The sequence below is a fragment of the Balaenoptera acutorostrata genome, chromosome 1, assembly GCF_949987535.1.
Source record: "Balaenoptera acutorostrata chromosome 1, mBalAcu1.1, whole genome shotgun sequence".
Taxonomy (NCBI): domain Eukaryota; kingdom Metazoa; phylum Chordata; class Mammalia; order Artiodactyla; family Balaenopteridae; genus Balaenoptera; species Balaenoptera acutorostrata.
In genome coordinates, this window is record NC_080064.1 from 173,049,485 (window position 1) to 173,063,463 (window position 13,979).

At 35.1% G+C, this 13,979-nt stretch overlaps 2 protein-coding genes across 17 annotated transcripts in view; one reads left to right on the top strand and one right to left on the bottom strand.

Moving 5' to 3' along the window:
- Window positions 1-13,979, top strand: part of CHML (CHM like Rab escort protein) — a 221,698-nt gene that overhangs the window by 82,733 nt on the left and 124,986 nt on the right. For 8 of the 16 annotated variants that reach the window (XR_009009278.1, XR_009009277.1, XM_057553032.1 and 5 more), the window contains 2 exons: window positions 2,473-2,647; window positions 5,946-6,025. The gene's annotated coding sequence lies outside the window, so the exon portion shown is untranslated. Of the gene's footprint in view, window positions 1-2,472; window positions 2,648-5,945; window positions 6,026-13,219; window positions 13,782-13,979 lie in introns of those variants that run through there. The other 8 variants (XM_057553090.1, XM_057553087.1, XM_057553096.1 and 5 more) reach the window with 5 other exon arrangements.
- WDR64 (WD repeat domain 64) overlaps window positions 1-13,979 on the bottom strand; it is a 157,952-nt gene that overhangs the window by 37,257 nt on the left and 106,716 nt on the right. The window contains exons 16-21 of the mRNA XM_028166581.2: window positions 7,992-8,122; window positions 5,256-5,357; window positions 4,214-4,283; window positions 3,238-3,274; window positions 2,494-2,633; window positions 924-1,029 (exon numbers count right to left, since the gene is read on the bottom strand). Coding sequence (XP_028022382.2) covers window positions 924-1,029; window positions 2,494-2,633; window positions 3,238-3,274; window positions 4,214-4,283; window positions 5,256-5,357; window positions 7,992-8,122 — 586 coding nt within the window. The remainder of the gene's footprint in view (window positions 1-923; window positions 1,030-2,493; window positions 2,634-3,237; window positions 3,275-4,213; window positions 4,284-5,255; window positions 5,358-7,991; window positions 8,123-13,979) is intronic.

The following is a 13,979-nucleotide window of genomic DNA, read 5'->3' on the forward strand; positions in this document are numbered from 1 at the left end:
TTATGTTCCTTTGTATTTCTGTGGTGTCCATTTTAACTTCTCCTTTTTCATTTCTGATTTTACTGATTTGGGCCCTTTCTCTTTTTTTTCTTGATGAGTCTGGCTTTTTTAGGTAACTTTTGAAATGAAAAAACATTTTTAAAAGAGGAGATGTAAAATTTAAATATTAATGTAATAGCAGTATCTGGATTCAAATCTCAAGATTACATTAGCAAATAATAAGTGAAGGGGTGGCTGTGGGAAAAAGAGACAGGTAATGTAGGCTAAGCTTTCTGTTTACCTGGAAAGATGATCTTTCAGTCTAACTTCTAATAAACTGTTTTTTTAAAACTTAAAAGTAAACACTAGTAAAATTAAAAATTGTATTTACATATGCATGTGCATAAGATTATGCATATACATAATCTTTCAAAGTATTAGAGAGAAGAAAAGAAAACTTAGGCTTAATTCAAAAGACAGAAGAAAGGAAATAGAAAGGAAGCATTAAAAAAAAGAATAGTGTTACATGAAAAAATAAGACCAACTGTAGTAGTTATAACAATAAATATAAAAAGTCCCCTATTAAGAAAAAATAATCCCTTTCTTCTCTAATTCATGACACTGCTCCCTTTAGAATAAAGATTAATGCAACATAACCCTTTTAAGATTAAAAATGAAAACTTTACATTCTTCCCAACATGTAAAGTAAGGGGATGGGTAGTCCTATACCCAATTTAAAGACAGAAGAAATAGATGTCTTACTTTAAATAAAGAGCTAGGAATGAAATAGGTTTTCCTAACATTCATTCACTCTTCTGTTCATTTGGCAGCTTGGGCATCCTTCCTTTTGTCTCAATAAATGTCACATATTTTCCTATATCCATTTTTATACCATGTAGTTTGTTAAGGTACCTGTGACCAACTACATAAGAGTAGTGACTTACCCACATTTCCAGTCAGTAGTATCCTGGTACATGAGTCAGTATATAGCGATGTCAGAGAAATGGCAGCATGTTTTGTGAAAGGTAGAATATCTTTCAGTAGTCTTCCCTGTATAAAGTATGATAATAAATTCTATAAAACATCAATATTGGAGTTGAGTTTCTCAATAAATAATTTATCCAAAGAACTATGTCTACTAATTGTAACATGATTCTCTTCTTTGTAATAAAAATAATTTGAAATTATCTATAGGGACTTATTTCTTTGAAATTAAATATACATAAAAATGGAGACAACTATTATCATAATTATAAGCATTTAGACTGATTATTGCAGATCACCTCTATACCGGAGGGTTGTTTTTGCTCACTTCCCGTGACCCTTTTCATGCAGTTCCTCAACCCTTTTCCAGTGACATATTCTCCTTTTGAATAAACATTCTTTTCAGATTTAAGTGTATCTCACTTATTTTAAGCGAGAATATGGTATTCGCCTTTTCAGAAATATCTAATTTTGAATATTGGCTCAAGATAAGGATTGAAATTTGGCAGTGTTTTTAGGCATTTAGTATAAGTTATCACTGGGAAGGACTTTCATATACATTTCTCTACTTGGAGGTTAAACATCGAAGCTTAGGAAGAAAAAATTTGAATCTGCCACTTGTTTCCTGTGATTTAGTTGGATATAATCTTTTGTCCTTCTATTGCTCTCACACTTCTATTATTTATCTATCGGGGAAGAAAAAAAGCACTGCTCAAATACCAGGATCATCTCAGGGAAAATTATTGTTACAATATTTTGTAGCATTTTCAAGCCAAGAGTTTCTCACTAATAAGTTAGAGTCAACTGATCAACTGGGAGGTTTTATCCAACAGACAGCTATGCTGTTCTGTGTTGCTGGATCTCACTATCTGCCATACAAAACTTGCTGTTTTCTGGGTTTCCTTCTAGAAAGGAGCCTTACAAGTGGTGCTACCTCCCTTGCCTCTCTAAGAATTTCATTGTCATCATCATCAGTCTACTCAAGATCCTTCCTTCTGTCATTTCTGGGCTCCCAATTCAAACCCTGCCCCACTTTCCACCCCCAAATCATTAAAAATCTTTTAGTACATGAAAGTTATTTTTTCACTGTAAAATGTTTAAAGACTCTTAATACTATTGTAATAACTTCTTCCAATAGTTTGGATAACTAAAAGTTTATGTATATTCAACATTTCAGTGTTCTTACATTCCTTAATGATATATTCATCATTAATATTATCTAATATTATTTAAATATCCAGTGAAATATATGGTGGGTTGTATTCATAGCTCAATGTAAAGAAAGATTTGAAATACAGTAGTTGTTTTAGCAGTGTTGATGATTTGATCTTCCGAGTTACAAAACGGACCTATTATAAATTTTGAGCAGTATTTTCAGTGAGCAGGCTGAAAAACTAGGATTTTGGCTAAAAGATTGAACAATAATAGAATTAAATGCTATACGGAACCTTAGAAGGCTAAGGTTTATTCAATAATCCTTTTTATCTTTCCTATTCTTTGCTGTTCCAGGAAAATAACAGGCCCCATCACCTCCAAGGTCCACAAGCGGAGATGTCCATCCTCATGTGCAGTGACAAGGATAGGTGGTTGAGTATCTGTTAAATTGGTGCTTTCCAGATGTTTTTTGTCCACTGGCTGTTGCTCACCTACTGTGACATCTTTTTGCTCACCTGTTGGAAAATTAGTGAGTTACCAGTGTTTGTTATACTTGGAATTTCAAATTTTATAGAATGTAAAAGAGGAGGCAGGTAAGAAAATAGCAACAAAACAAAACAAAACAGCAAAACCCCCACATTCTTTTGTCTAGAATTTTTTTAATCCCAGAGAACTTCAGTCAGGCAGAGAACAAAAAACCATTAACAAATGGAATCCTGTATCACTGGAAAAAACTAAAAGGGCTCATTTTGGGTTCTATTGAAAAAGCCTTTGCACTGTACATAGCAGCTAAAACTAGATATACATCCATATAAGTCTTACACATTACAAAATGGCTTATGAATCTAGTATAAGTTTTAGGGAAATGGGCTGGAGACTAAGAAGCTCAGTAATATTTTGGATTTTTAAAATCTAGAGTTAGTAGTAACTAACTAACTAACTAGTAACTAAAAGGTATCATCCAAATGGAAATTCTGCTTCTTAGACTACTGAATCCTATAGCACCTTAACATTTAGTCACAAAAAGAATATATGTTAATTAGAAGTATTCTATCACCTAAACTCCCTATTGCAAAGGAATTGTTTTATTATAAGGAAGAGAGGAGATTTCATACCGACCTTTAACCTCACTGTCATGTATGCTCTGTTTGCTTCCCTGAATTCGGGGAGAAAAAGAGATAATATTTCTATGACATTGGAAGGAAATGAGATATACCAGATGAATAGATTTTTTTCATAGTTAAATTTATATCTCTAAGCATTAAGTTTAAAGTTTGTTTTTTTTTAAGCATTAGGTTTAAAGTTATTTTTTAATTAATTCTTTGAAAAGATGTATTAAGAGATCTTCATGCTCATAAATAGGGCATTTGTAACACAACATTTTCTTAGTGGCTCCAGTGTAGCATAATAACGAGAGTAATTAAATACCTAGTTCATGCTGTGTTCTTGGTGTATACGATCTCTAATTCCATTCACAACCATGCCAGTTAGGTTTTATTATTCCCTTGTTATTGATGAAGAAACAGAAACTCAGAGATTAAGTGACATTTCTAAAGCTAATCAGATAATAAATGGAGCGCTTGGATTTAAGTGCAAGTCTGTCTGACACATATCTTTACAAGCTTATTTTTTTCCACTGCGCTAGTGCTTTTAAAATAATTTATGCAGTGAAAACTTTCCTTCAAGCAAAATCCTAACTAGAAATGAAATGTGTAAAAATATATAAAATTGGAACTGAGAACACAGTTTGAAAACCATGGCATTACATTACATTATGTAATTACATTCCGCCTCTTCCCTCTGTAAAATGTGTGTAATTGTGTAATACTTTTTAGCAAAAGAGATAGTCTAAAATTATTATTTTTTATGAACTTAAAAGTAGCCTATGTAATTTATTTTCTTCATGATTATTTGCAGATATAAAAGCCTTGAAAAAGTAGGAAAAAAAGATGAAGACAGTTTAGACATTGCTTTTTAGGTAAAACAAAAAAGATTTTACATACATGCAGAGGAGGGACTTATATGCAACAAATCACTATTTTTGAACCAACATTGGGTATAACAGGAAGACATACTCTCCTTATTTCTTGCTTACCTTACTACTATGTGGACCCTTGCTAGAATCACATTGGGATGAAGAACATATGGAATCCTGACTTGATCTCCTACAAGGAGAGGGAGGAAGCCCAAAGAGGAAAAGTTAAGATAATCTATCATACTCAAAGGGCGCTCTCCTCTGTTTTAATTTCAGGTGATTACTCTTGCCATCATCTGTGGATTCTGGTGTGGATACTGTGGATACTGCCTGGGTGTGGGAAATAAAAATCTGCTCTGTCCCACTATTAAGGCTAGATTTTGTCCCAGAGGCTCTGACACTGAAATGGTGGGGAGTGGGGTGGCAGTGGGGAGACCTGGAAAACCTGGTAACTTCTGCTCTACAGTTTCCAATTCTGCTAGAATGGACTGCAAACTGGCTTAGGGTTCTGGTGCAGATATATACAGATGAGGTCCTAAAAATATTCTCAGAATAAGAACATTTCAAGTCAAGGAGTAGGGAAGGTGTCACATTCTGGCTCACTTCTGGATGATGATAGTACAGAAGCCTTTGATTTCTCTCCAGAGATGTGTTTACCATTGCCTATTGTTTACTGAAATCAGAGCTCTCAAGCAAATACAAACAGGAAAATCACCTTTTCTTAAAATTTAAAAAAAAAATTCCCTGCTCTCTCAGAAATGAAGATTGCTCAGCTATAGTAGATGTCATATGAAAACTGCTGCCATATGATCTTTCATATTTGCCCTATAAATCCTTTTCTCTGCTTTACATCAGTGCTCATAGAGTTGTCTTTTGGCTACAAATATTGTCAAGTGAGCATTTTCCCTCTCTGCTACTGTTGTAAAGGGAGCTGTGGACTGAAATGGTAAGGGAAATAAGATCCCCACACAGCAAATTAAATCTTCCTGGGGACCATCCACCTACAAAAACAATAACACGGAAGAAAGCTGAAGCCAACTAGTCAGCCCAACTATGTCTTCCATCAACTCTACCTTCCTAAATGCTGGGATGAGGAGAACTCTTTTTATATCATCCACATAAGTCCCAGACAGTATTTCTTGATCAATAAGTACTGAATTACCTTGCACATTCAGGATTACGAAAGAGAAACAGTATGTCATTAATTCTAAAGCGTTTAGGATCCAAGTCAGGGTCCACAGTGAAGCAATCTTCAGGTCTGTACCTAGAAATAAGCATACATTTACATGATAAAAATTTACAAATGTGGTAATTTACATTACTATATAATATATCCCATGCAGAGCTAATCAACTCCTGAAATGTTCATTGAATATGGAGAGAAAACCCAGAGGTACAGCATTTGAACATACCTTCCTTAATAAAGTTCTGTATAACAACATGATCTTTTAGTGCTTAGAAGTCTTTTAAGTCAATTAGTTTGTCTATTTTTTCAACCTATAGTTTACAGAGTGAGCTTATATAACCTCTTGTTAGTTTCATACGGTTTAAAGAATAGATTTCTACTCTTTGAATAAGTGGAGTGAGAAATTTGAATAAAATGTAGTTACTACCCTCAAGTAGCTTATAATTAAGTGGAGAAGAAAAGCAGGTAATTTGGTGATCACACTATTCTTGCTGCTTGAGTCTCCCATTAGCTCAGATTCCTAAGAACACCTTCCTAAGCAGTTTCCTGGGAGCAGAGTGATGGTCTTCCACTGCCCATCCTGGCACTTCATGGTAGGCTTTTAAGCCACACTTGACATTCCTTATAGCAAATAGACCTTGTAACAAACTGTTCTTTTTCCTTTAGTGGAAATTGCCTCTGCTAATTTGGACAGACAAGTGATGAAGGACCTCCTGGGGAGTGAACCAAGCTCAAACGAGGAGCCTGTGAGTTTGATGACTTGTTGAGCTCCAACTTTTTACATATTTCTGCTCTGCAGGTGAACTGAATGGTGAAGTGGACTATTCATTAGCAACAACAATTTCTAGTTTGCACCCAAAAAAAGCATGGGGCTTTGAACAGAAAGAGAAAGCTTATTTTTCCTGACTGGTGAAGGGATCTTAAAGCAAAGTTTGAGGTAGAGGTAGAGATGGCCCCCACCAGGAATATGGAAACCATGTTCAACTTTAGAGTCTTTAAACTAGGCCTAAATTACCTTGGACAGTTCTGTGTTAAATTATATGCTATGTGAAATACTCCAGTGATTCTAAATCAATTGTTTTTATATAATCATCTTGTTATAGGAAGAGGACACTGTGTATGACCCATTACCGTCAGTTATTTTTCTTTGATTGGGTATTGGATTTGCATGCATCCCTTGGTAAAATGCTTAGCACTTCAACAAGGAAGATCTTCACCTTTGAGTTGGGAATATTCTCAGGGGAGCTGCCCTGTCTTTTAAGCTGTGGCAGGAGGACTATGGTCTTTGCCTTTTTAGTCTATATGTTTTCCCTAAGTAGTGAGTCATACACAAGCTGACACAATGTGAGAACTGAATTAATAAGAAGGTGAGGAATTGTGCGGTGTATATTGATACAGGAATAAAATGACAAGTATACAGTCTGTGAGAAAAGCCTAAGGGCAAGGGTTGAAGGGAAGGAACTGAAGGATGACAGGAATTCTAGCGGCAGGGCCTAGTAGAACCTGAGCTGAGGTACAGAGGAGGGGTCTACCGAAACAGATACTTCAGCTAAAGGTTCAAAGGAAAATATACCCAGAATCAAAAAAGAAAGGACTATTTCCTCCCAAAACTTGGTTGAAAGTGAAAACTCTGACATAGACTGGAAAGGGTCATGGAGTCCAGGTAGATGTACGCAAGGTACTATAGCTAGGCAGGCAGAAATTTCTTTTGCTTTTTTTTCTTCTTTTCCCTTGTCCTCTCTGACTCTCTTCTCTCCTCCTTTTATACCTCTTTCCTTCCCCCCAAATGCTTAGATAGTGTTGATTTTATTTTTAATTCATTGTTAAAGTTCTTGGCTATTTTGTACCTCAAAGTACAATTTTACAAACTCTCTTGACATAAGGTGTTCATACATGGCCCTTGCTTAGAGCCCAATTACACAACTGGGGAAAGCTTATTATTTATAATCCATCCATAACAAATAATACAATGTTACATTATTTCCTTTATAACCAATGGTAAAGACATTTAGAAATGGATTGCAAGGGGAGGGTAAAGTTTGTGGAACAGAGCAAATCTAATTGGTTGAGATGTAGAATTACATATGTCATGCCCTTTTTAATACTGACCTGTAGTAATGTGTTGGGGTGGTGAATAAGAAGGAAAACCCCTCTTGAGTACTTCTCACCATTTGACTTTGGTGACTGAGTAGACAGTGGTGTCAATGGGAATATAGGAAAAGATGTTTTGGGGGAGGGTAGGTTGGGAAGAAGATTTGGGCATGTGGGACTTTAAGGGTTTTGTTGGCAATCCAGATGGTGTAATTGCCAGTAGGCAATTGGATATGTGTGCTTGAAGCTATGAGATTATTATTTAAAATTATTATGTATTTTAAGTATTTGTTAAGTTATGAATTTAGACAAGATTATACATGGAAAGCATGTACATACTCTAGTACATACTCAAGAAGAGTAAGTGTAGAAGCACTTGGGAATACATATACTTAAGATTCACTTTATTCATATCATTCTGGGATTTAGACACTTAGAACATAGTCTCCTCGTGAAGATAACCTCCAGGAAAGCCTCCTTGAGAGAGTTATCATCCCTTTTATTTATTGCTTTATTTTTTTAAGTATTTATATTTTTAAGTATTGAATGTTACTTTGGCTTTTCTGCAGTGCAACTTTTTATGGAAATGATTATATTATTTAAGGAAACAATGCAACTCACACTTCTTTGACAGTAGATGTTACAAAATTCCATAAGATGATCACACCATTTAAGGTTCCGGCAGCTATCAAATTATATCCTTCTACCTGTAATAGATCGATGCAGTTCATTTCTATACTGATGGCAGGATTCTGAAGAAGGAAGGAAACAGACTCAATGACCATAATGAAAACAGTATCTAAGCACAGTACAAACACAATGTGCACACTTTATTATTCTGTCATTAACTTAAAACAAAAAATATATATATTTAAATTCTAAAGCATGAAAGTTAGTAAAAGCTAAATTCTTTTGGCATAAAATATTTTAATTTGTAGAATTTATTAAAACAACAAAAATATAGTCTCCTTCTCTACTGTCTTCTTCCTTCAGCCGTAACTACCAACCATTAAATTACCTTCCCATCTTTCTCTCCTCTTCAAACTTCTTGAAAGAATATTCTATATTAGCTGTTTTAACTTACCTTCCTTTCACCCATCGTCTGGCTTCTGCTCCATGCCACTCTATGAACGCTTTTCCTAATTATCACTAAAGACTTTCTATTGCCAGTGCTATTTGATACTTTTCAATTGTCTTCCCTCAAGTATTTTTTTGGTACCTACTATGTTAGGTTCTTGGAATATATAGTCAAACAGAATGTCGGTGACCTGGTGAAACTTCTAATGCAATTCAAGCATTCAGATAAAGTGTTGATTACTGTACAGTTTTTTTTTGGAGAGTTATGTTTTATTCGACAGACATACTGAGGACTTCAAGCCCAGGAGGCAGCATCTCAAGTGACCCTGAGAAAACTGCTCCAAGGAAGTGAGGGGAGAGCTAGGATATACAGGAGTTTTCCAACAAAGAGCAACAAAAGATTTCTGTTAATAGAAGAAAACTAGATATCTCAATTTAAAGAATTTAGTGCTTTTCTATATGTGGGAAGATTCAAGAGTTTGGACTCACTGAGATCATTCCTTTGATATACACCTCAGCTACCTGGGGCCAGCATCCAGTGTTTTTACATCCTGAGTTTTCTCAGGGCTCAACTTCAAGAGTGGCTGTAGTCTGATGCCTGCTAGATGGCAGGTATTCTTTGTTCCCTTCCTGAGTTCCCTCAGGACTAACCAGCTCACCATCAGAGGTGACTGCAATTATTGATGACTGTGATATATTTTTTACTGATATGGCAGGCAGTATTTGATTTCTTAGTTCCTCCTCTTGGTCTGAAATTTGAGCGATACTTGAGAGACATTTCATGACCAATTTTTGTCCCATGCTGCTCAGAGTTTCTTCCCAGATCAGGCAAAATTTTTTGTTGATATGTCACTCCACGTGCTAATTTCTGGATTTGGCCCTGTTGATAATTACAGATTCTCTGGATCCTCTGTCTTACTAGTCTATTATGATTCATGAAATGTTTTCCCTTTTTGCTTCTTCCTATACCTAGAATCACACTATTACTAGGTCCATCCACATCTCTACAAATGACCCAATTTCATTCCTTTTTATGGCTGAGTAATATTTCATTGTGTATATGCACCACATCTTCCTTATCCATTCATCTGTCATTGGGCATTTAGGTTGCTTCCATGACCTGGCTATTGTAAATAGTGCTGCAATGAACATTGGGGTGCATGTGTCTTTTTGAATTACGGTTTTCTCTGGGTATATGCCCAGGAGTTGGATGATGGGTCATATGGTAATTCTATTTTTAGCTTTTTAAAGAACCTCCATACTGTTCTCCATAGGAGCTGTATCAATTTACATTCCCACTAACAGTGCAAGAGGGTTCCCTTTTCTCCATACCCTCTCCAGCATTTGCTGTTTGTAGATTTTCTGATGATGGCCATTCTGACCAGTGTGAGGTGATACCTCATTGTAGTTTTGATTTGCATTTCTCTAATAATTACAATTATTTTATAAGAGTCATAAATGTGATCTATGTCCTCAAGATGTTTAGCTAACATCATCAGTTTTGTTGGAGGCCTGGTGACACATTGGATACAGTAAGAGACAACAACCTTATAAAATAGACAGGATATAAGTAATACAGCTAGTAACATTGATAAAGTCAATAGTGCAACAGGGAGACACAAAGCATAAACAATTTGGAAACAAAGAACAAATTAAAACAATTGTTGTAATCCAGTTGCAATAAACCATCAAGTTCACAAGAGAGCCACATGGAGAAGCCAAATTCTGGATTAATCAAGTAGAGAGAAAAAGATAAATGTTTCTTCCTTGTTTACCAAGGTATACTTTATCAACTTCTTGTAGGACATAGCATAAGAAGAAAGATTTTTTTGGAAAACAAAGATTAAAGCTAGTATATTTTCTAAAAAGTCATAAAGTTATAAACCATATTTTTCAGTTCATTTGGTCCCATGAAATTAATTTCTGTTGATCTGGATGAAGTCATCAGATTTTCCATTAGAGTTTTGTCATTTGTTCCTCAGTTCAGTGGTGTTATCTAAAGGCTATCAGAGACTTATATTTGTTTTTAAAAAGTCCTTTTTATGAGTCTTCTTGAAGATCCTCATTTTTGTAAAAGCATCAGAGTAAAATAATGATTGTCTATAAAAGACAAAACTTAAAATAGCGTGGTTAAAGATTTGAATACAATGCAATTGGCAAGAAACTTGGATATTTCTGTGACATATAACATTTTCAGATAATCACTAGAATTATGAGTGATAACATATCAGAGCATATCAGATTTTAGGAATTTAATATAAATTTTAGAATATGTATATTAATGACATTTATCCATACATTATAAGCTAAGGTTCATCTCCAATCACTTGGCAATGTTCTTTAAGTAATTTAACATACCAAATAAACTTAATTAGTTTAATATTTCTCTCGGAGGTATCTCAGGGTTCCTTCAAAGCCCTTCAAAGCAACCCAGGGTCAGCTGGAGGCTAAAAGAACTTTAGTTAGAGTTTGATATTTAGGAAGTTTGTTAAAAATATAAAAAAGGCTTTAAAATGCAACAGGATCGTAGATCACTGCAAAACAATACTTATTCATTTAACCAAAGTCACAAAAATATTAAAAAAACAAAACAAAACAAATACAGATCACTTAAGAGCACAGAAACTCACACAATCTGTTATCAAAATGGAGCACTCTAAGAAACTTTGTTCAAATTCCAGTCTTGTACTAGCTTACTTAACAACAAAATCCATTAACTTAATTAACTTCAGTCTAAAATTAGTTAATCCTGACCATGCATAAAACTTCAGAGTTCCTTTCCATAATCGCTCATCACTTTCTGTATCCATATTGGTTCATCCCTTATCTTTCCATCCAAAAACACCTAGCTCTAAGACATACTTCCCCCAATAAAATGTAATTCCATTCCTCATACCTTCTTTACTGAAAGCACACATTCTACTTTCCTACAGTATACTGAAATGTTTCCTTATTATTCCTATTTGCTTTATTTACATGTTTAAATGAGAATCCTCAACTCTTAAAAACCTTAATTTCTAGTGAAAACTAAGAAGTAAGCAATTATGAACTGTCTTTTACATTAACATTCTGTAGATTGGTAAACATAATACCAGTGATAATTTCTTTAAAAACATTTGTTTTCTTATAGAGAACATCTCAGGGTGGCACCAAGCATATTTATTTATAGTCCTAAATACCTTTAGTTTCTCAGTTTAGTAATTGATGTCTCAATATCTTATGTTATTTGGGAATCACCTAGCTATTTAATAAACTTCCATCACTTAAATTAGAACAACACTAGAACTTTGTTACCAAATATCTGGTGAGATCACTTTAAGTAGACATTTCTAAAATATAATTATTTTTAAAGAGTTAACCAAAAAGCTTTTATCTCAGTTAAATTTACCACAGAGTTTCATCATATCAAGTTATTTTTCTTGTAATAGATATAATAAGGTCTTATATGACTTCTATTAAACCTAAGCACAATAAAATATTATACTTAATGTTGATGACTCTAAAGACATGTCTATTAGATCAACAGATTTTAACTTTAATACCAGGTATCAACTTAATATTGAATATTTCCCAGTTCACATGAACCTGAAAGTCATTTTAGCCAGTTTCTTTCCTATTTAATTTGTATGTGCTTAGTTTAAAATTGAGCTCTTCATAAATTCAATTCTGAAAATACCTTCCAGAGGTAGAGCTATCTCATATGTATAATGTGTACACAGACATATAAACAGGCAAAACTAGAGATCTCATGGCTTCACTAAAAAATAAATAAATAAAACAGGAAAACCAGTTATGAATCAGGTATTACAATATAAACTTACTAGTTTACAAAGAACAGTTGGAAGACATTAAAGTTGTTTGCTCAGATGACTAAGGCTTTACAATTTGTAAAGTTTGGTTTGAATTTTAAAACTGTCACTTTGTCATTTTTTTCCCCTTGGTGTCAGGTTCTGCCTGATTGAGCTAATTAGGCTCAGCCTCAGGTCCTTGTGACCTGAATTTACATTCTGGTTTGTAAAGATTTGCAAGAGAAAGACAGTTGCTTTTAATTCCCCAAAGAACAGGTCTGTCACGTAAAGGATACTAAAAGATTGACTTGCCCAACTATATTTTATATCAGTGAGAAGATTTCTAACTAAACTGAAATTTATGAGCTTTATGTTCTAGAACATTAGAGTTTAGTTTATCATACATTCAAAAGCTTGTATAAGGCATTCAACAAAGACCTTCTTTCTGAGTTTACAAGTTAAACCCAGAGCAAAATCACTATTTTTATTTTTATTAGCCCTTGAATGTTAGTTCCCAGGTTTTACTTTTTGTATGGCTCAGGTACCCCTATTGGTTTCCTTTAGTATGTTCAATTAATATTTACTGAGGGGCAGATCTATATGCCTTGTCTTATAATTCTGATAGGGACAGAGTAAAGAGACAAACTAGGTGATTAAATAGTTAATCCCACTAGGGGATTGTAAGTAAAGAAAAAATATGGGGGACCCCTGTAAGTTGATGATCACTCAAGAAAGTGGGTTTGCTTAACCACAAAACCAATCAGGCTTGCTTAGCAAAAAAACCATGCAGCAGAAGCATGAGACATGCCCCAAAACAATAAAACAATTGTGGCACGAGACCCACATCTTGCCCAGCAAGCTCAGTAAGTTAATAATCCCTGGGACATGTTCTCTGCACACATAAAAAATAATAATTTATGGAAAGGTGACATTTCAAAGTGAAAGACCTTCATTGTACTGAGACCTGAAATAATTTTTCCATAGTGCCATGACAGTCCCAGCTTGACCATGTAGGGACAAGAAAACTCCCCTGCCCAACCTGGAGGAGGAGCTGATGACGGAAGCTTGATGTCTACTCAAGAATGAGGAATAGGGCTTCCCTGGTGGCGCAGTGGTTGAGAGTCTGCCTGCCAATGCAGGGGACACGGGTTCGAGTCCTGGTCTGGGAAGATCCCACATGCCGCGGAGCAACTAGGCCCGTGAGCCACGATTGCTGAGCCTGCGCGTCTGGAGCCTGTGCTCCGCAACAAGAGAGGCCGCGATAGTGAGAGGCCCACGCACCACGATGAAGAGTGGCCCCCGCTTGCCGCAACTGGAGAAAGCCCTCGCACAGAAACGGAGACCCAACACAGCCAAAAAATAATAAATAAATAAATTTAAAAAAAAAAAAAAAAAAAAGAATGAGGAATAAGTTGGTCTTTTCCCCCTCGCTATTTTTCCTTTGATTATAAAACTGTAGCCCACTATGTTCTCGGGGCAGAACCCTCTCACCCACCCACTTGTAAGCCTCACAAGCTTCCTATGCTAATAAATCACATCTTATCTATCACTTTGCCTCTCACTAAATTCTTTCTGCACTGAGCCATAAAGAACTGGAGCTCTTCAGAGCCCCCTGAAACACAACCTAGTGATTTCAATACCACACAGAGGAAGCATTCCCCAGTGAAACATGCCTATCCCACAATATAATTAAACAAAGAGATATAACCATCTTATATAAAGCCCATTTAAATATATCAATTTT